The 20,340-nt window shown below is 46.3% G+C and overlaps 1 protein-coding gene across 1 annotated transcript in view; it reads right to left on the reverse strand.

Moving 5' to 3' along the window:
• The window catches only part of SMOC2 (SPARC related modular calcium binding 2), a 166,555-nt gene extending 147,859 nt beyond the window's left edge, over positions 1–18,696 (reverse strand). The window contains exons 1-2 of the mRNA XM_011935086.1: positions 18,598–18,696; positions 10,536–10,707 (exon numbers count right to left, since the gene is read on the reverse strand). Of these exons, the coding sequence (XP_011790476.1) occupies positions 10,536–10,707; positions 18,598–18,696 (271 nt within the window). The remainder of the gene's footprint in view (positions 1–10,535; positions 10,708–18,597) is intronic.
• Positions 18,697–20,340: the final 1,644 nt, after the last annotated feature.

Below are 20,340 nucleotides of genomic sequence, written 5' to 3' on the forward strand. Positions count from 1 at the left end.
TGTCTATAACAGAATGGAATAACATAAACACACTAAGCTAGGCAAAAGTGAATCAAAGTAACTCTTTCTGTTGGTCTTCCACGATGCTTTGTCTACACCAGAGATGATGCCTCAAGATTCTGATGCTGCTCAGCTTCCTACTGCAATAGGCAGAGAACTTCAGGACACAGGCAATTACTGCGGTGTCTCACTCATCGATATAGAAGGAGCAGCTAGCTGGATATGTGGTCAACAGATGCTCTGACTCTGGATCTCACAAGGTCACTGAATGGCTACGATTATGGCCACGGCCATGTAAACCCTTCAAGTTCAGGCTCAGCTTCCACTACCATCTCCCCATGACCCAGTGCAAGGCTGGCCGGGACGGGGCTGGTGTGGGAACACAATGGGCTGAACGAGCAAATGGCAGCCAGGCAGAGGACACATATAGTGCCTTTGTAGTGGCCACGGCAATGATAGCCCTCAGAGTGGCATGGTTTTTATTGATTTTGGCATCAAATGAAGGCAGACACTGTGTTTTAAAAGTTGTAGTATTTTACTCACCCGTAATTTTGAAGGCCAGAGTCAGAAAACCTAAGCATGCTGTGCTACAATGCTGTCCAGCAGAACTGAAGTTTTCTTTTCCATCCTAATATCCTAATATAGATGGAAGTGCTGTGATAAGCACTCCCAGTCGCAGTGATCTGCAGCCCTTGGTCAGCAAAAGCAGCACGATGCATCCCCCCAGCAACAGACTAGTACATCCATCCAACCGTCCCTTGACCATAACCAGAATGACACTATTCCAGAGCTAAGGGAGATGGGAATGGCATTTTCATTTTACATAAGTATTCTCTTTTTAAATGCATCAAGGCAGAAACGAAATTACAATAGGAAATCCCTAAATATGTAACTGAGATTGCCAAATTGTAAAGAGAAAGTTAAGAGAAACTGCAAACCGTTGCAAGACTGTATTACAGCATTCAGACAGCCTTTGTAATATTTACACAAGAAACCACAGATCATACCCATCTCTATGAAAATGAGTAACAGTGATTTTCAACAGGTCGAAATGGATGATTGCGTAAATGGTCACCAAATCCTTTGCAGGAAGGCTGACTAGAATCTTCCAGAGGGCAGAAGCTCCGTAGGCTGTGCAGAGAGGCCCCTGCTCCTCTGATGAGCCGGTGCCTTGGGTTTGGTGGTGCCGCTAAAGCAAACCGAGGAAAGGTCCTTTGGATGTGCAACATTCCAGGAACATCTGGCTGTGTTTCTGATCACGGCTGCACATGAGACTGAAGGCCCTGAACCTCCGGTTATGTCTACTCCAGCCTGTGAGGAGGGTGCTCCCAAACATCACATGTGTTAAAATACCATAAGCGAGTTAAGGTAAACATACTCTGGGTAGAGCTTCTGCAAGACACAAGCACAGATCCGATTGAAGTTGCTTCTGATAGCTGCGTCTGCGGGAAGGAAATCCACCCTGGAAAGGGTGCAGCCAGGGATAAGCACCTGGCCCAGAAGCCCAGGGCACAGAATCACACACTCGTGCTCACTCACACATGCACGCATACACACACTCTCACACACATGCATGCTCAGTCACATGAACACACATTCATACTCACACAAGGATGCACACTCACACACGCATGCACACTCATGCACACACATAAACACTCATTCACACACTCACATAAGCATACACACAGTCTCATACATGCACACATGCACGTTCACACACATGCGCACTGTCACATACATGCACACTCACACAAGGATACACACACTTTCACACATGCATTATTTAAAAAATATTACACATTAAAATAATTATAAAGATTATTAAAAATAATCTTACACATTAAAAATAATCATAACTGCATATATGCTTGTGTATGTGTGCATGTGTGCATGTGTGATTGTGAGTGTATGCTTGTGTATGAGTTCGTGTGTATGAATGCTTGTGTGAATGTGCCTGTGTATTCATGTGCCTGTGAGTGTGCGTGTGTGTGTGCGTGTGTGAATATGTGTGAATGTACATGAGTGTTCATGTGTGAGAGCATGTGTATGCTTGAGTGTGCATGTGAGAGTGCGCACATGTGTGTGAATGCGTGAGTGTGCATATGTGAGACCGTGTGTATACTTGTGGGAGTGTGCATATATGTGAGAGTGTGCATGTATGTGTGTGTGAATGTGTGTTCATATGCATGAGTGTCCGTGTATGTGACAGTGTGCGTGTGTGTATGTGCGTGACTGTGCATGTGTGAATCACACATCACACGTGCACCCTCAATGCACATGAACACGCATTCACACTCATACACACACAACCTCACGCATACACACAAGCAAGAGAAACGCACTCTCACACACTCACACTTTCACACTCACACCCCCGCATAGATTTCCTTTGTGGAACTGCCTGACTCTCGCTTCCTCGAAGGCGAAGGCCAGGCCGTGGAATTCGAAGGAACGGGTGGGTGCGGAGCTCTCTGGCCTGTTTCTAGGCCACTGAGTACAAGGAAGAGCTCGATGGAAGCACTCATGTGTTGGGAAAACCTCCAGAGAGAAAGAATTCTTCGGGTTCCTCTGAGCCGGCTCCTCGTTCTAGACATGCGAGGACAGAGTGCCCTGGCCCGGGCTCGCGCTCCGGTGCCCTCAGCTCGTGGCTCTGAGAGTCTGGGGCTGGGCTGGGCATCGGGACACCTGCAGAGCCCGCCATCCACCGCCCAGGCCCCCTCCACAGTCCAGGACCCTGCATTTCACCCACACAGGGGCTTCCCATGTGGCTGCTGCCAGCGCCTCACCCCGCGGAGCCTGCCCAGGCCCAGGTGAGGAAAAGGCAGGTCCTCCCTGCAGGGGCTGAGAAGAAGCTGCGGGCCGCAGGGACTACTGCTGTGCTTTCAGGAAAACTGCAACAGAAGGAGAGCAGCTTGTGGAGGGATCCCTTTGGGGAGGCCTGGTCCCTCTGGAGTGTGAGATGTCCATGGCTCCGGCTTCTTAGGCAGCGCCTGGCCTCAGAGCCCGAGAGCTCTCGCTGCTGATTGAAAGGATGGCAAAGCTGTTCTCCAGGCAGGGGCAGGCCCTCAGGTCCACGCTGGGAAGTGGAAGGAGCTGCACCTTGACCCGCATCAGACGGGAGGCCGCCTGGCTTTCCTCCTGGAGACACTCCTGCCCCGCGGTTCCTCGCTGGAAGCATCAGGAGCAGGCGTGAGGCAGCTTGAGAAGGCCTGGGAAGGTGCCACCCCAAACACCTGCTGGGCCTCACAGCCAGGCCACGGCGCCACCGGCCACAGGAGCACCGTGGTCCCCACCCCACCCCAGCTCTGCAAAAGCTGCAGAGAATGCCGGAGAGACAGCTGCAGACAGGTCTCCAGGCCAGGCCTCACAGCCGACTGGGGCAATCCTGAAGAAAGGAGCTTTTCCCGGGAAGCGCTGACACGAAACGCCTTGTCATGGCGCAGCTAATTTGGATAAGCAACCCCAAAACCGACAGTTAGGCTCCTGTTACAACCATCACTTGGCCAAGGGAGTAAACTTCTATGTGTGTATCGCTCGGGGGGTGGGGTTCACCAATGGAAAGAACAGTCTCTAAACCTCATCGTAGCAGTAATCTGGTTTTTTTTGTTTTGTTTTGCTTTTAGATGGAGTTTCACTGTTGTCGCCAGGTTGGAGTGCAATGGCACGATCTCGGCTCACTGCAACCTCCACCTCCCAGGTTCGAGGGATTCCCCTGCCTCGGCCTCCTGAGTAGCTGGAATTACAGGCACCTGCCACTATGCCCGGCTAATTTTTTTGTTTTCTTTCTTTTTTTTTTTTTTTGTATTTTTAGTAGAGACAGGGTTTCACTATGTTGGCTGGGCTGGTCTCCTGACCTCATGATCTGCCGCCTAATAATCTCAATAATAACAGCATGTGTGTTCATCTTGTGGAGACTCGAATCTCACTGTGATACCTGTGGACTTCCGGCGCCGTGGGCCTCGTGTGTGCCAGGTGCTGGCTGAGTCCCACAGGCTCTCCAAAGGCTGCTGAGGTCATGTGCAGCCTCAGAGATGGGTGCGCAGAGCGATGGGTGGATGTTACAGCCTTTGTCACCATGTTTCTTTCACTCGGACTCACCCGTTCAGAAGCTCTTGGTCCTGAGATCTCCAAGGAAGCTGCTTTTGTCCAATATGTGTTTCCAGAAATCTCAAAATAGTTCCAAGTTCTCCTGGCATTTGACTTTTTCTTTCTCTCTTTTTTTTTTTTTTTTTTTGGCTTTTCTATGGAATGCCAGAGATTTTGTTGAAAAGAAAGACAACCCCAAAAGTCTCAGATCAAAGGAAAAATATTAATGTATTTGCAGAGTTCTGAAAACACAAACTCCACAAATTTCTATGAAAATATGAGAAAAATGCATCAGTGTAAACCACTGCAGTTCTATTCAGGGTCAATGGTTAGATCACAGTGTGAAGTGTGCAGAACATTTAAATCGAATTTAATTAAACATGGATTAAACTATTTTAATTGTTATTTCCAAATAGTACATCCAAAAGAGACAGGCCTACAGAACTGTCACCCACCAAAAACGTAAAAGTGCCCCCAAAATACTAAAGACAGCAGCAGCCTCATATGTGCCAAGGTGACATTGTGCTACACTAGCCAAGGCCCACTCCAGGAATCACGTAGAAAAAACTTGGAGGTTTATTTGTGTTACACAAATGATCTAAAGGGACAATCCTGTGCTCCCTCTTTTACCTTCAGGGAAAAAACCTCTCAACCTGAGTTTCGTGGTGAAATGGGCAATATTTATGCTCTTAGAGGGAAACAGAAGCACAATTTGCTCAGTAGACACCAGGCCCTGTGTCTGTTCTCACCCCTCCTGGGCTCAGTGTGTTTTGCTCCTGCTCCCCAGGAGCCACGACTGCTGCGTTTGCAGCACTGGGACAGGTTGGATGCTGGGATGAGTGTGTAAGTGACTGACAATATGACAGCCTAGAGGAAGGAGCCGGCCCCTCAGGACGAGGTCTAGGAAGCAGCCAGCCCCTCAGGGAGAGGCCCTTCTTCCGCCACGAGCCAGGATGCAGGTGCAAGGCTGCTTCTTTAGGAAAACTCCAACTGCAGATGGGAGGCGGAGGCCCCTTTTTAAAGGCAGCCTCCAGCAGGGAACAGACTTAACTGGAGGCAACATGTAGATGGAAAGCAGACGGAGCCTCTCCAAGCCCAGCCCCACATGCAAATCTAGACTATCAGAGAATCGTGACACCCACTTATTTCAAGATCTATAATGCACGGTGAACAATCTCTCCTCCGACTGATTTTAATGCTTGCTACCTTGGCAGCTGCAGCACCACACACATGAGATTTTGAAGACTACAGGTGTCTGTGCATTCTTTCCAATAGAATCCTTTTGATTTAAGTGAGACTGACTCTGGTTAGGTACGTTTTAGTTTTGCCTACTTCTCCCTTATATTTTTTTGTGTGTCATAAATGTATGGTATAAAACGACTTTGGTAACATAAATGAGAATTCCCACGGAAATAATCATCCAGAAAAGTTGGCTGAGATGCAGGTGCAAACAAACTAACGAGGATATGACCAAAAAGGACATCTGTGTTTAATTGACATTTGTTCCCCTTATCCAAAAAGAATGTCACTTTGACCCTGCAGCTGGGTATGGCAAAGACCTGAAGTCACATGCTGGGGAGACACCTGAAAAACCCACGAGCCAGAGAGGGTCACAGGTGTCGCGCTTCCGCCCAGAGAGATGGACCGACCGTCCTCCCTCCTTTGTCTAAGAAATCCCTCACACACTCCTCCTCAAAGGCTACAGCTAAAGCAGAGGCTTCTTCGCGCCCTTTCAATGGAATATCCAACTGGCGTTATCTAAGGGAACATGGCAAGAAAAGGGAACATGAAATTCCAAGTTTAATGAGGTGCTGTGACCTCCCCACTTCTACAGCACTTGTTTCCACAAGCTAAGACTTTATAGGTAATCACTTCTAAAATCTTCTCTGGAGAGTACATCATCCGATATTTATATTTATTCTTAAATTGTTTCTCTTTTCTCAGCACAGATAACTGAGATTTATAACTACAGCCAAGGCATCAAATCACATCTGAGTCTTTCTCCAGCGTGAGTCTCACACACATCGGTCAGACACAAAGGAGAGAAGAACATGCTTCCTTCAAGCCATGTACCTGGCTCCACGCCGACTTTCCATAACCCATGGCCGTGTGGTTTCCTGGGCGAAGCATGCTGGAAATCACGTTATCCCTGGACAGTCGTCCGAGGCACCACTGTCCTTCCTAGCCAACAAAGCAAGACTTACTTCTAGCAGTAGAGCATTGGTGGTGCAAGGAAGCAAAACGTGGAAGAAGACCCACTGTTCTTGGTGGGTGTGTGTCCTTGAGTCTGAAAGATGCTTCTTAAAAGAGTAGCTGATCTCCAAAGAAACAGACTGACTTGTTCTTTCTCAGATGCAGGGTAAACAAATTTGCAGTGTTGGGGCAGGCTAGGGAAGCAGCACTTTGGGGTCCCAGGCTTATGACCCCACAAGTAGGCACCGCCAGGCTCTGGAGAACTCCCATGAGGGTTCCCTGTGCACACCACTGTGCGCCCCATGGCTGGCCCTTGTGTGGAGGGAGGTGTCCTGCCACCCGGTAGGGCCCCAGCCGTCCACCTCATAGGAGGGTCTGAAGACAGCCTGGGTGTTGGGAGCGTCCGGGATCCTATTGAAAATCTCACATGAAACTGTTTCCAGTGCTAGAAGCAGGCCTGTCAGTTCCCATCTGGAGGATGCTGCCAGGGACAAAGATTCTTAGAGCCCCTGAGTTCTGGGGAACCCAGTGCTGAACTGAATCAAATGAAGAGACGAGCTCCCTGAGAGGTTATCTGATGCAGAACAGCGTGGACTCACTCTCAGCCCCAGTGTTCTTTGAGGAATCATTCAGTAAGAAGAAAATGCCAATTTACCAAATGGGTCAATATCAAGTAAATGTCAGGACTTATTAAAAGAATCAGGTTGAAGCAAATTGATCATAAAATTTTAGAATCACATAGAACCAAGCTGCTCAGGAAATGTCAGTTGTCCACTTGAATAAACTAAGAGTTTGTGTTTATGTGAGCGTGTATGTGTGTATTTGTGTGTGTGTGTGTGTGTGTCTCCCATTAAATGAATCTAAGAGATTTCATCCAAGTTTTCACCAAGGGAATTAGAACTAAAATAATGTACAGTTTACTGAAATCTAAATGTCTACTGAGAAAAAAAACCTATAAGGACAAAATAGTGATATAGAACTATAGAACTTCAGGTACATTAGATTCAACAAATTATTTTCCTTTTCCTTGAGATAAGAAGGGATGGTTAGGGAAAAAAGTAAATCAGTCATTTACAAAACATCATTTACTTTAAATGGTATATTCTATTTTCCCTACACCACAAAGAAAGCTGGAGCAGCTATTGCTGCTGCTATAGTCAAAGTTTCAACTTGTATTTTAATGTAGATAGTGCATACAAGTATACAATTCAGTGAAAAAATGTCAAATGCTTTCAATTTTAATCATGTTATCTTTATTTTTGTGGACTTTTTCATAGAAAGATGTTTCACATCTGTGTTTTAAATAACTTTAAACTATTTTTTCTACTACAGTAAAATATATACATGTGTGTGTGTGTGTATATATATATATATATATATATATAGTTCTTTCTCTTTCACACATTTTCCAAGTGTTGTTATTTTCTATTTGGGCTAAAGTTAGATGGAGTCAGCTCCTCAGTGTGCGGGTACACTGGAGGGTCAGTGGGTAGCATCATCACCAGCTATTAGCTGTTTCTAGAAGGGGCTGGCACTCCCTCAGGCCATAGAAAGTGGTTTTCCAGAGTCCCCATGAGCTGCTTCAAACAGATGAGTGTCCAGAGCCCAGCTTTCTGAAATGGATCCTGAGGTCTGGGGTGGGTTCCATGAGCTGGCAGCGACCAGCCCAGGCCACTCGCTGTGGTGCCTGCCACACCTGTCCCACTAAGTTCACATCAGCATCTTTAGACTTTGTGTTTGGGATCCAGCTATGATACTGCCACTGCACTTCATTTATTTAAAGTATGAATCAAATACTTTTTTACTGTATTTTGTTCCTTGCAATCTCAGTACCATATTGAGGTTAATGAGTGAATTAAAGTTCCATTTTCCCTTTGAAAGTAGCTCACCCCTCCATTTGTGGTCCTTTCTAAAGCACGCCAGGGTTTCAGCACAGCAAGACTCACTGCAGTCGTGCTGGTGACACTGGGGCCTGGCACAGCTGGACAAACGCCCAAGGTGGGTGATGGGATGGGGCAGCTTGATGAGCTCAGGGAAGCATGCACCATGCAGAACAGCAACTTTCATGCATCCCTGCTCTGCCCACGACTTCTTGTGTCTTTCCATTTTCCATAGTCACGAAAATTCCTGGATCCAGCACTCAGCCCTGCCAGCCTCGCTCCACCTACTTCCCTCTCAGGCCCTCCTGTCAGTCCTCATAGGACCCTCTGAGTGGGCTTTTGCTCCGGGGTCTCCATGACTCCCCCAGCGTGAGGGGAGGATAACACCATTATGTGATAAACACTTTAGAAACAGCATCAGACTGCAAAACCAGAATGGGACTTTAAGCTCCACAGCACCATTCTCTCTTATGCCCTCAGATGTATAATAAAATCATCTTCCCAGGGACTCTTACCGGAGAATCCACCTGCCTACCTACCGTGCCCCATACCTGGCATCTGTGTAGCCTTTAAATGCTGCGTCCTGAACTACTCTGACTTTGAACAAACTGTAATTTCAGAAAAAAAAAAAAAAAATCCTTGATAATGAATAGCCATTTGTCATGGGCAAAGCCACAGGTGCATGTGGAGAGGAGTCTGACCTTTAAATCAGGAGTCTGTGCACACTGCAGGCAGATAAATGCATAGGGATTGGGTTTGCCACTGGGCAAAGACCAGGGCTCTAGAGGGAGTTTATCCTGTTCCTTGTTTTCAGAGTACTAAATCTGGGTAAAGTCACGTGTTTCTTAATAACAGGGATAAATTCTGAGAAATCACCCTGATATGGTTTGGCTGTCTCCCCACCCAAATCTCACCTTGAATTGTAGCTCCCCACGTGTCATGGGAGGGACCTGGTGGGAGGATAACCCCCATGGTGGCTTCCCTCATGCTGTTCTCAGGATAGTGAGTTCTCACGAGATCTGACGGTTTTATATGGGGCTTCCCTCTTTTGCTGGGCACTTCTCCTTCCTACCATCATGTGAAGAAGGATGTGTTTGCTTCCCCTTCCACCATGATTGTAAGTTTCCTAAGTCCTCCCAGCTGTGCAGAACTATGAGTCAATTAAACCCCTTTCCTTATAAACATCCCAGTCTTGGGTATGTCTTTATTAGCAGTGTGAGAACAAACTAATACATACCTTTCGGCAAGTTCATGATTGTGTGAACATCACAGAGTATACTTACACACACTTAGGTGATATATACATCTTCATTGACATACCTATCTTTCCATATGGAAAACAGAATGTCCCGGCATCATTACTGAACGTCAGTCATTTCCCCTACTTGATCTCAATGCCAGTATCAAGTGCCATCCAACAGGTTTCTATATCTCCTCCATTATAACGTTATGGGACCACTGTTGGACATGCGGTCTGGCATTGAGTGAAACATCCTTGTGACTGTGTACAGGAATGTCTTCGTAACATCAGTAGGAAGAACTCTTAGGCCTAAAGAACATGGCAAAATTCTGCCTTTGTTGTCTACAAAAGTAACTGAAATCTGTTTACCTGGTATTATATTGCATTATGAAAGGAAGAACAAGCTCATTCAACACCTGGGTAAGCATAGGTCTAGGCACGGCACTCATAGTGCTGGTTTGCAGTGTGGTTGCTGTCTTGTTTCATTTAAGAGGATTGGTGAAGCTAATTGCCAGATGATGCAGAACATCATCTCAAAGGCACTTTTAGTCTCTGTGGTCTTTTTTCCTAGATAATATGACAAAGAAGGTAAATCTCTTTCTGAAAATAACTCTGAAATATCAGCATCTTTTGCTGAGTCAAACCCTTCATTGATGCAGGAAGCATTTCAATCTTTGGCTCTAATCATTAGACTGTTAACTCTGCATCTAATTCTTAAATTGGCAAAACTGAAAATTGAGAGTATAAAATCAACACCAAAAAAATCACTGAAAACTGCACACGTGCTATTGTACACATCCCACTTGCTAAAAAGAAAAATGAAAAGGAATCAGTAAGAAATCTTATTGAGAATAATTTTAGAAGACTTTGGGGAAAAAACTGAAATATTTGGATAAATTTCTTCCTTATTCAATGGAATAAGGCATTCTAAGAAAAGAACATTCGATAAGTAAAAAAAGACTCTGCTCTTAAAATTCATAGAAATTACTCTTCTTCCTTACATGCTGTGAAAAAAATGCCAACATAAACTCGAGTTTGTAAATGTAAAAAGTTATCAAGTATGAAAATATGTTTGCATTTATTTTGATGATGGATGTCCCCATCTTTGGATGAATGATCAAACAGCAGCTTACCTTTGCAGTTTCCTCGATATGCAATCTCTAGCTGGGGGTCTTTGCACTTGGCACGTTGAAATTCACAACGGGAAAGGAAGGTCCTTCCGTCAGATGCGCAGAGAGGTTTCTGAGGCGAACCCGCACAGTCCAAGCTACAATCCTTGTCTTTATCTTGATCAACTCTCAAAAACTTAAAGGAGAAAAAAAGAAGCCAGACAAATTTAAAGACACATTCTTCAGAGCAGCAGAAAACAGAAGGCTGCCTCAGGCCACTTCACAGTCAGGGAATAAAAGCTTGAGGGATAATGTCCCCCGGTTCTCACCCCTGCCAGAAGCATCACATGCACGTCTGAACATTTTAGCCATTGTCTGTTTCAAAAGCCTAGCTAATTTGGACGTTCTCTATATCAACATTGGCCGTCTGACACACAACAACATGTTGATGGGCAGTGGAAGGAATCACAACCTGTGATTTCTTGAATGAAAATTTATCAACTTTAAATAATTTGCCCAATGTTACACATACAATTTTTTTAAACCTTCACAGTGATAAAAGAACTAAAAATAGAGATTAGCCAAAAGCCGAAGCTGGACTCCAAGCCAGGGAGGGCACACAAGACGCTGTAGGGGCTGGATGGCCCGTGAGGAGCCCCAGACCTCACCAGAAATCCAGACAGGGTCCTCAGAGCTGCCGACCTGAGGACTGTGACCGCGGCAGGTATGGCTAAGAACAGGTGAGCCTGTGTGTTTTGGAGCTCACAAAGCTACTTGGCAGTGGCCTTGCCCAGATTTGGGGATGAAGGCTGGAGCCAAGGGACAGGTGAGTAGCACCCAGAGGTGATAGGGCCTTTGCCATCCCAGAGCGAGCTATTTTTCACATTTGTTCCGTTTCAAACAGCGAGCTCTAATTTTCCTGAGAATAAGCTCACCTGCTGAAATGATTCAGGTTTATTTTAGCTAAGAGGCGAGTGAAAACAGATCATTGCCTTTCAGGGTTTTGTAAAAATGTGTGCTTTACTTAAAGAGGGCAGAGCCGGCACATAAATACATTTTATTCAGTTGAATTCTGCCACGGATGAGTCTCAATCACGTTTTTCACTTCACCAACATGCATTGCCTAAGCTCTTCCAGCAGTGGGGGGCGCCGCGGGGGCAGGCAGCTCCTGGGAGACATGGCCTTCAGGTGCTGTGCCTTGGGAAGTTCCTCTACCTGCTGAGATGCTGCCTGGATCTTATAAAATGCTTCGGAGTCATTCCTCGCCTCCCAGGCACTTGAGGCTCTCGACAGCCTTGTTCTCGCAGCACACAGCTGGCCGGAGCAGCGCAGCTTTGCACCCAAGAAAGAGGGGAAATCCCAGAAAGAAAACGTGAACCTGCCGTGTGTTTGGAGAAGCCCCAGGTGCCTTCGTTTCACACAGGGGCCCGCCCTATTCATAGCTGTCTTCTACTGTAGAGGAAAAGATGGAATAACCTAAATCCTGTTAATTTTTATGTTTAAGGGGTGGTCTCTATGTATTTCCTGAACCCATAAGTGAGGAGATGCTGAGGACTTAGGAAGACGCTGTAATTATCATTTTCTCTAAAGGAAAAGAGACAGCCTCGACATTTTTTCTCAAATAAAAGCACCCAGCATCCAGGCATTTGGAATTTGACCGTAATTCTTGATACTTTACTGGTGCAGAACTAACAATGGAAGTATGATTTCTCAGGAATAAGAGAACACACAGGTTATGTGTATGTTTCTCTCCTACCTCCTGTTTAATAGCAATTAAATTTCACGGGAGACAGTGCATGTAAGAAAATAAGCTTTTAACTAAGTTGTGTTCATTAATAAACAGCCCATTCAAGAAAAATAAATACTCCTATTCCAAAGAATTCACTATGTGTTAAAAGAACTCGGTTGAGAGTCTTAAAACTAATTCAAGATAAAAAGTACTTTGCTAAATTTAGAATGCAATCAATTGGACATTGAGTGACTTTATTTTAAAAAGAAAACTCAGAATTGCAGGGGTTTCTTATTTCTTTTGATTTCCACAAAGCAGTGCTATTTGCACAGGTGCAAGGAGCCCAGGTGTAAGGGTAGGGGGAGGGAAGGGCACACGAAGTGTCTTTGTGGATACCAAGTAGCTCACACATTAGAAAACCAGTCAGACAGATTCAATGGGTTAAAGTCATGGTCTATGCTGCTTCTTAATAAATTACTGGGTTTGGGCCAGAAGAAAAAGATTAAGACAAAAACCATTTACAAAACAGGTAAAAGCACTCTTCAAATCTTAACATGTTTAAAATTTCTCCTTATAATATTGATTAAATACTTCTCTGACTATATGAGATAACGCATGGCATGAGAAGACATTAAGGAAGTTTTGCCTCTGAAATACATAATTCTGTAGCTGTAAGATTTGCAAGGCCAGGTGCAGTGGCTCACACCTATAATCCCAGAGCTTTGGGAGGCCAAGGTGGGGGGATCTGCTGAGCCCAGGGATTTGAGACCAGCCTGGGCCTCACAGTGAGACTCTGTCTCTATCAGGCGTGAGGGGGAAATTAGCCAGGTGTGGTGGTGTAATAAAATAAAGTGCACAATAAATGTGCACCTGTGGACCCAGCTACTTAGGAGGTTGAGGTGGGAGGATCACTTGAGCCCAGGGAATTGGAGGTTGCAGTGAGCTATGACTGTGCACCAGTGCACTCCAGCCTGGGCAAGTGAGACCTTGTCTCAAAAAAAAAAAAAAAAAAAAAAAAAAAAAAAAAAAAAAAAATCTCAAAAGCACACACTTTCTAAATAATAGGCCAAGAGAACAAATGGTGTCCACGTGTTTGCTTTCTCTTAATGGGAGGTGCACACAGGAAGAAACGAGATTGAACAGAAGACAGGGCAGTGCTGGCAACAAAGCCCAGTGCCTGGAGAGCCTGCACAATTCTGAAAGTCACTGGGGACAGGTGGGAGAGTGGTTACAGACTCAAGCCTGTTTTAAAGAATCATTTCTCCATTTTAAAGCCTGGACTTTCTCAGGTGCAGAAAACAGGGTCCTACTCTTTTAGAACAGAGAACCTAAATCTTCCATGCAAATATGGAAATCCCATTTCAGAGCCCGCAATGCGAAGCTTAAATATGAAAAGAAAACACAACTCTCACAGGACATTTTCTCCCAGAGATGGACATTCCATTCACTCATTCATCCAGCATCTGAGAGACGGACGTTCCATTCACTCATTCATCCGGCATCCGAGAGATCCGAGAGACGGACGTTCCATTCACTTGTTAATCCAGCATCCGAGAGACGGACGTTCCATTCACTCATTCATCCAGTATCTGAGAGACGGACGTTCCATTCACTCATTCATCCAGCATCCGAGAGACGGACGTTCCATTCACTCATTCATCCAGTATCTGAGAGACAGACGTTCCATTCACTCATTCACCTGGCATCTGCGAGAGGGACGTTCCATTCACTCATTCATCCAGTATCTGAGAGACGGACATTTCATTCACTCATTCATCCAGTATCTGAGAGACGGACATTCCATTCACTCATTCATCCAGTATCTGATAGACGGACGTTCCATTCACTCATTCATCCAGCATCTGATAGACGGACGTTCCATTCACTCATTCATCCAGCATCTGAGAGATGGACATTTCTTTCACTCATTCATCCAGTATCTGAGAGAGGGACGTTCCATTCACTCATTCATCCAGCATCTGAGAGATGGACATTCCATTCACTCATTCATCCAGTATCCGAGAGACCGACATTTCATTCACTCATTCATCCAGCATCTGAGAAAGGGACGTTCCATTCACTCATTCATCCAGCATCCGAGAGACGGACATTCCATTCACTCATTCATTCAGTATCTGAGAGACAGACATTTCATTCACTCATTCATCCAGTATCTGAGAGACGGACATTTCTTTCACTCATTCATCCAGTATCTGAGAGACAGACATTCCATTCAGTCATTCATCTGGCATCTGTGGACGTTAGTTGCGCCACTTTATATGTATTTTAGAAACCCTCAACTTCAGTATTTTATTGTCTTTGCCTTCTTGCTCCCAGTCTTTAAGAATAAAGCCTCACGTTTCCAGTTAGCTCAAAAGTCAGACCCAGCTTGAACAGAACATATTAGTTATTAAGTGACCCCTCTCTGTAAAAGGCATTCTACTGGAGGATGGGATTTTGAAGAAGAGCCTGCCCTCATGAAGCTGAAAATCCAGAGGGCAGAAATGTACATCTACAAATGATGACCATGCTGTATAAAGAAGAACACAGGTGCCTGAGCGGCTCAGAGGGAAGATCGGTCAAAGCCGATTTGGGGGGATATCTGCTGCTTCCTAAAAGATGAGCTAAGGCAGAGGTCCCCAACCCTGTATTCATCTGTATTTACAGCCACTCCCCATCACTCACATTTCCCCCTGAGCTCCATCTCCTGTCAGATCAGCAGAGCCATTAGATTCTCATAGCAGCATGAACCCTATTGTGAACTGCGCATGTGAGGGGTCTAGGTTGCGGGTCCTTATGAGAATCTAATGCCTGATGATTTCTCATTGTCTCCCATCTCCCCCAGATGGGACCATCTAGTTGCCAGAAAACAAACTCAGGGTTACCACTGATTTTACATTATGATGAGTAGCATCATTATTTCATTATATATTACAATGTAATCATAGAAATAAAGTGCATAATAAATGTAACATGCTTGAACCATCCGGAAACCATCCCCCCACCCACCAGTTCATGGAAAAATTGTCGAGCATTCCTCATGCCAAAAAGATTGGGGACTGCTGATCTAAGGAACCCAGAGAAGCAGGATGAGAAGCCATGTGAGCTGGCATCCCAGGGCAAATCCATACATGTGGATGTGTCAAGGCCAGCAGTAGGAAGAAATCGGAAAGGACGCCACTGAAAGCAGGCCTCGTGTATCATCGTCGTGGTCAGTGCCTCTCAAATCAATGCGCTGGCCTCACCTGAGGACCTGAGGAGACCAAGGTTCACACAGAAAACAAGGAGGTGCTGGGCTCCTCCCTCCGGCAGAGGATTCTGAGGAGTGTGCTGTCCTCACCACGACACAGATGAGGCCAACGAACAAACTCCGCACAGGATCTCACCAGTTTTGTGGTGCGGTTTTTTGATCCTCCCTGATGCACCAGACTGAGTCACAGACGCTCAGTGTGGGGGCATCAACATTGGATTCTGGCCACTGCAGCCTCTGTGGGACACTGAGAGGGCATCACATTTCTAGCACAATCTGGTGGTGCCACTGGGCTCTGCACCAACAGGGGAGAGTTAATGCTGGTTCTGCATTTTTCCACCTGTGCAATATCTGAGACTCGATTTGCTAATCTGAAAATAAGAGTAATAATACCTTCTCACCTTTGAGGTAGCTGTGAGGATAAAATAACAAGCTCTTCCACATGTGGACGAGGACCATGAAGAAAACCAGCATGTGGGGAGGGCATTTGCTTCCCAGCCTCAGCACAGCCCTGCTAATGGAGGTGCCTTACAGGAGCACGGAGACTCACCAGGAGGAGCGCACTGTGGAGACGTGACGTAAGTGCTCTCTGCTTGTTTAGAAAACAAGCAAGGTAGGCAGGCGTGGTGGCTCACACCTGTAATCCCAGCACTTTGGGAGGCCGAGGCAGGCAAATCACCTGAGGTCAGGAGTTCAAGACCAGCCTGGCCAACATGGTAAAACCTCATCTCTGCTAAAAACACCAAAATTAGCTGGGCATGGTGGTGGGTGCCTGTAATCCAGTCACATGGAAGGCTGAGGCAGGAGAATCACTTGAACCTAGAAGGCAGAGGTTGCAGTGAGCAGAGATTGTATCACTGCACTCCAGCCTGGGCAACAAGAGTGAGATTTTGTCTCAAAAAAAAAAAAAAAAAAATAGACTGGGTGCTGTGGCTCACACCTGTAATCCCAACACTTTGGGAGGCCAAGGCAGGCGAATCACGAGGTCAGGAGATCAAGACCATTCTGGCTAACACAATGAAACCCCATCTCTACTAAAAATACAAAAAATTAGCCAGGCGTGGTGGTGCGCACCTATAATCCCAGCAACTCAGGAGGCTGAGGCAGGACAATCACTTGAACCCAGGAGACGGAGGTTGCAACGAGCCAAGATTGCGCCATTACACTCCAGCCTGGGCAACAGAGCAAGACTCCGTCTCAAAATAAAATAAAATTAATTAAATTGAAAAGTAAGTGAGGCGTGAATCAGAGACACTGGGCATCAGCTTTTCGAAGGCAGCTTGTCTTAGTAAGTTTAAGAGTCTGAGTGAAGTCACTCAGAGAGTTAGGACAGTGGGGATAATGCAGGTGCCATCAGCACTCCTGACCCCCTTTTGCCTTTTTGTTCTATTTATTGGGTACCCACAGGACTTTAAAAACCAAGAACTAATGATTGAATGGGATGAATTTGTTTTAATCTGCATGACCAGATTACAGCTACAAACCCAATACATATGCAGAAGGTAACTGTGGGCAGATGCAGGGCACGGAGGGCCAGTGCGCTGGCAAGGCTCTGTGGTTGAAGGGAACATGCTGACCTTGGCGAGGGTAGAAGAGCAAAGTGACCAGGGACGTGTATGGAGCCACGTGAGCTCTGGTTTCTTCACTTGTCCAGTGGAGGTGATAATGATGATGACTGTTTCATAAAGATGATTGTGAAAACAAAACGTGACAGTGCACGAGAAAGTGTTTGGAAAAGATATAAAGATGTTGTTTGCAAGAAGGCCCTGGAGCAGAGGTCCTGCTTATTTACCATTTAAATGAATATAAGGTATGTTTGCCATTTCAACTCTAGTGTGTGAGCACTAAGGGATCCTCCTGCTGGTGATCATTTTCAAAGAGAAAATGAGAAGTGTGCAGTAAAAAGGGAACTAAATTAGAAGTTCAAGAAGAGAGAGCAGGTTTCTCCAGGAAGCCTAGGAAAGATGGAGGCAGGTGCAGGAAAGAGGGCAAGGGCTTAGCCCTGCAACGGAGCTGCCAGAGCGAGGTATCAGCAGCCAGCGGGAAGACCTGAGGGATGTGCAGGAGGACGTGGCCAGGGTGAGGCAGCCCCTCTCAGGACCAAACACCTGGAGACACTTCCACCTTCTGTGGGGAACCAAGACGGGCCTCTCGGGATGCACACACAACCAAGCGAGGCTGAATCCCAGCCACCCCCGGTGACACTGCTGAGTACGGAGACCTGAGGCCGTGGTTCTCTCTGTTTACCACGCTGCCTTTGTTTTTTCTTAGTAGACCTGCAACTTTTTACAAGTGCATTTACCAACGGTTTACTGGCTTTTGGTCAGGGGATTTCCTAGAGCTCTTGGTTCCATCTTCCCCCCACCTCACGCTCTGCAGGGTGGGCTTCAGGTTCCTGGCCCCAGAGGGAGGGACGGACAATGCAGGTTCCTGGCCCCGCAGCGAGGGACGGACAATGCAGGTTCCCGGCCCCACAGCGAGGGACAGACAATGCTTTACTGTACTTCTTGCTCTGCAACTCTCTTCTCCTTTTCCAAAACATTTATTTTCTATTTATTGTCTTTCCCTGTCTCCACATCCATGTTAATTTCAATGACGAAAATGGATATTTTTGCCCCTTGTTAGTAATTTTTGAGATAATTTAAGAAATCTCTTAGGTTATTCATTGTTCCAATCTAGGTTTAAGTGAGATTCAGTAGGAACTCTGTTATTCTAAAATTCTTCCTAATAAGATATGATGAGGATGGTGTTACCTTAATGCAATAATTATCTCTGGCAACGACAACAAAAGATTACGCTTAGCATCCAACCACAATTCTTACAGGCCAGAGGTGTCTAGAGACACAAAGTAGATTCTGCAAGGCCCCTATGAAACACTAACACAGCGGAACCTGCCCTCTCATAAGCAATGTCCGCTCTATCAGAGTCTTGTCATGCTTTCGGTCACTTAAAAGTGTTTCCAGGAGGTTCATGCAGCCTCAGGAACCATCCTCATTGCTTTAGCTACAAAAGTGCTTCTTATCCAGGGTCTCCGCGAGGATCAAGATGCCCCTGGATGAGTGTGAAGCACTTGTGTGCGTCCTCAGCCGCCACTGTGAAGCAGTAACCTTGTAGACGCGGAACGCACGGGCACGGACTCTAAGCCCAGTGCTCCTGAGCCCACGGACGGTACCTCCTCGGGGGCAGAGACGCTTGTGCACCCACATGGCCTCAGAGTCCAGCAGTGTCTGGTCAGCACGGAGGCTCAGTGAAGAGCGTTGTCTTCAGAGCCACATTCGCGCAGCCACCCAGGGTCCCTACAGAATCAGCGGGGCAAGTAGCAGGGCGGAGAGAAGGTGTTCGAGAAAATGAGCGCAAGAACACAGGGCCTGACCATGCGGAGACCCTGGAACACCTCCGTGAGGGACCCTGTCGGGTGCCACGTGTGAACGCCGTCCTTCCACCCGAGTCAACAGGAGGCCCGCCAACGCCAAGTACAAAACACCTCCAGCATTCAGAGTTCCCTCCCTCCTACTTCAGTCTCCCCTTCTCTGGCTCTACCCTCTTTGGACGTCATCTCTTTTTTCTTTTTCTTTCTTTCTTTTTTTTTTTTCAGACAGAGTTTCACTCTGTCACCTGGGCTGGAGTGCAGTGGGGCGATCTGGGCTCACTGCAACCTCTGCCTCCTGGGTTCAAGTGATTCCCCTGTCTCAGCCTCCCGAGTTGCTGTGGGACTACAGGTGCCACCACGCTCAGCTAATTTTTGTATTTTTGGATAGAGACAGGGTTTTGCAATGTTGCCCAGGGTGGTCTCGAACTCCTGAGCTCAGGTAATCCACTTGCTTTGGCCTCCCAAAGTGCTGGGATTACAGGCATGAGCCACTGCACCTGACATGGACTTCGTCTCTGGTAGCCTCTTTCCCTGCTCACAGCTTGAACACTGAGCACCTGGGCCAGGCATTGTTCTAAACACTTTACTGCATTAGTACCTTTAACCTAACCATCTTCTGCATTAAATGCTATCAATAGTCCAATTGTGTAGATAACAATGTCCAATCGTGCAGATAACAATGTGGAAACAGAGTGATTAATTAACTCATTCCTTCCTGATTGCACTGCTGGTCAGCGTGGGGCCCCCCAGGGCCCAGTGCTCCACAGTCCCCTATTGGTTCTGGTTAAAAAAATGAAATGTGTAGCTCCTCACGGGCTCCCAGTGGAAAACTTACATGATAACTGGATATAAAGTAGTAGTTTCCAATTAACATAAAAATATACACAATGGAAGTACATAAACTTATTTCCTTCACATGTAGAAGACAGTTAAAACTTTGGGAGGCGACACACAGTTGGATTTCTCTGCTGTAGGCGTACAGAGAAAAAACAGATCTGACTTCTAACCCGAAGGTTTGACGCTCATCACTGCCCCATCTGCGGCACACTTCAGAGCTCATGTATAGCTCATCAGTCTCTGGGCTGCAACTCACAAAAGATCACATAAACTCCAACCTTCACTGATAGCAAAAGCAAACATACTACCTGGAGAGTGATTAGCCAGTGACAAGATTACAGAGGTTAAATGAGAAGTGTCTGAAAATAAAAGTACAAATCAACCATGAAAATAAGTATGAAGCACGAGTTGGACTGCGGTTCCCACATGCCCAGCAGCACCCGGAATCACAGTGGCTCTCAGTGGCAGCGGGCAGCACCGTCTCCCAGGCAGTGGACTCCCATCTCCACCCCAGAGACTGACTCGTAGGACTGGGAGAAGCCAGGGTTTCCATGTGTGGTAGACAGGCTATGGGCCCTGGTCGTCCTCCCAGAGACTGACTCGTAGGACTGGGAGAAGCCAGGGTTTCCATGTGTGGTAGACA

This window comes from Colobus angolensis, unplaced genomic scaffold, assembly GCF_000951035.1.
Source record: "Colobus angolensis palliatus isolate OR3802 unplaced genomic scaffold, Cang.pa_1.0 Scaffold14, whole genome shotgun sequence".
Taxonomy (NCBI): Eukaryota; Metazoa; Chordata; class Mammalia; order Primates; family Cercopithecidae; genus Colobus; species Colobus angolensis.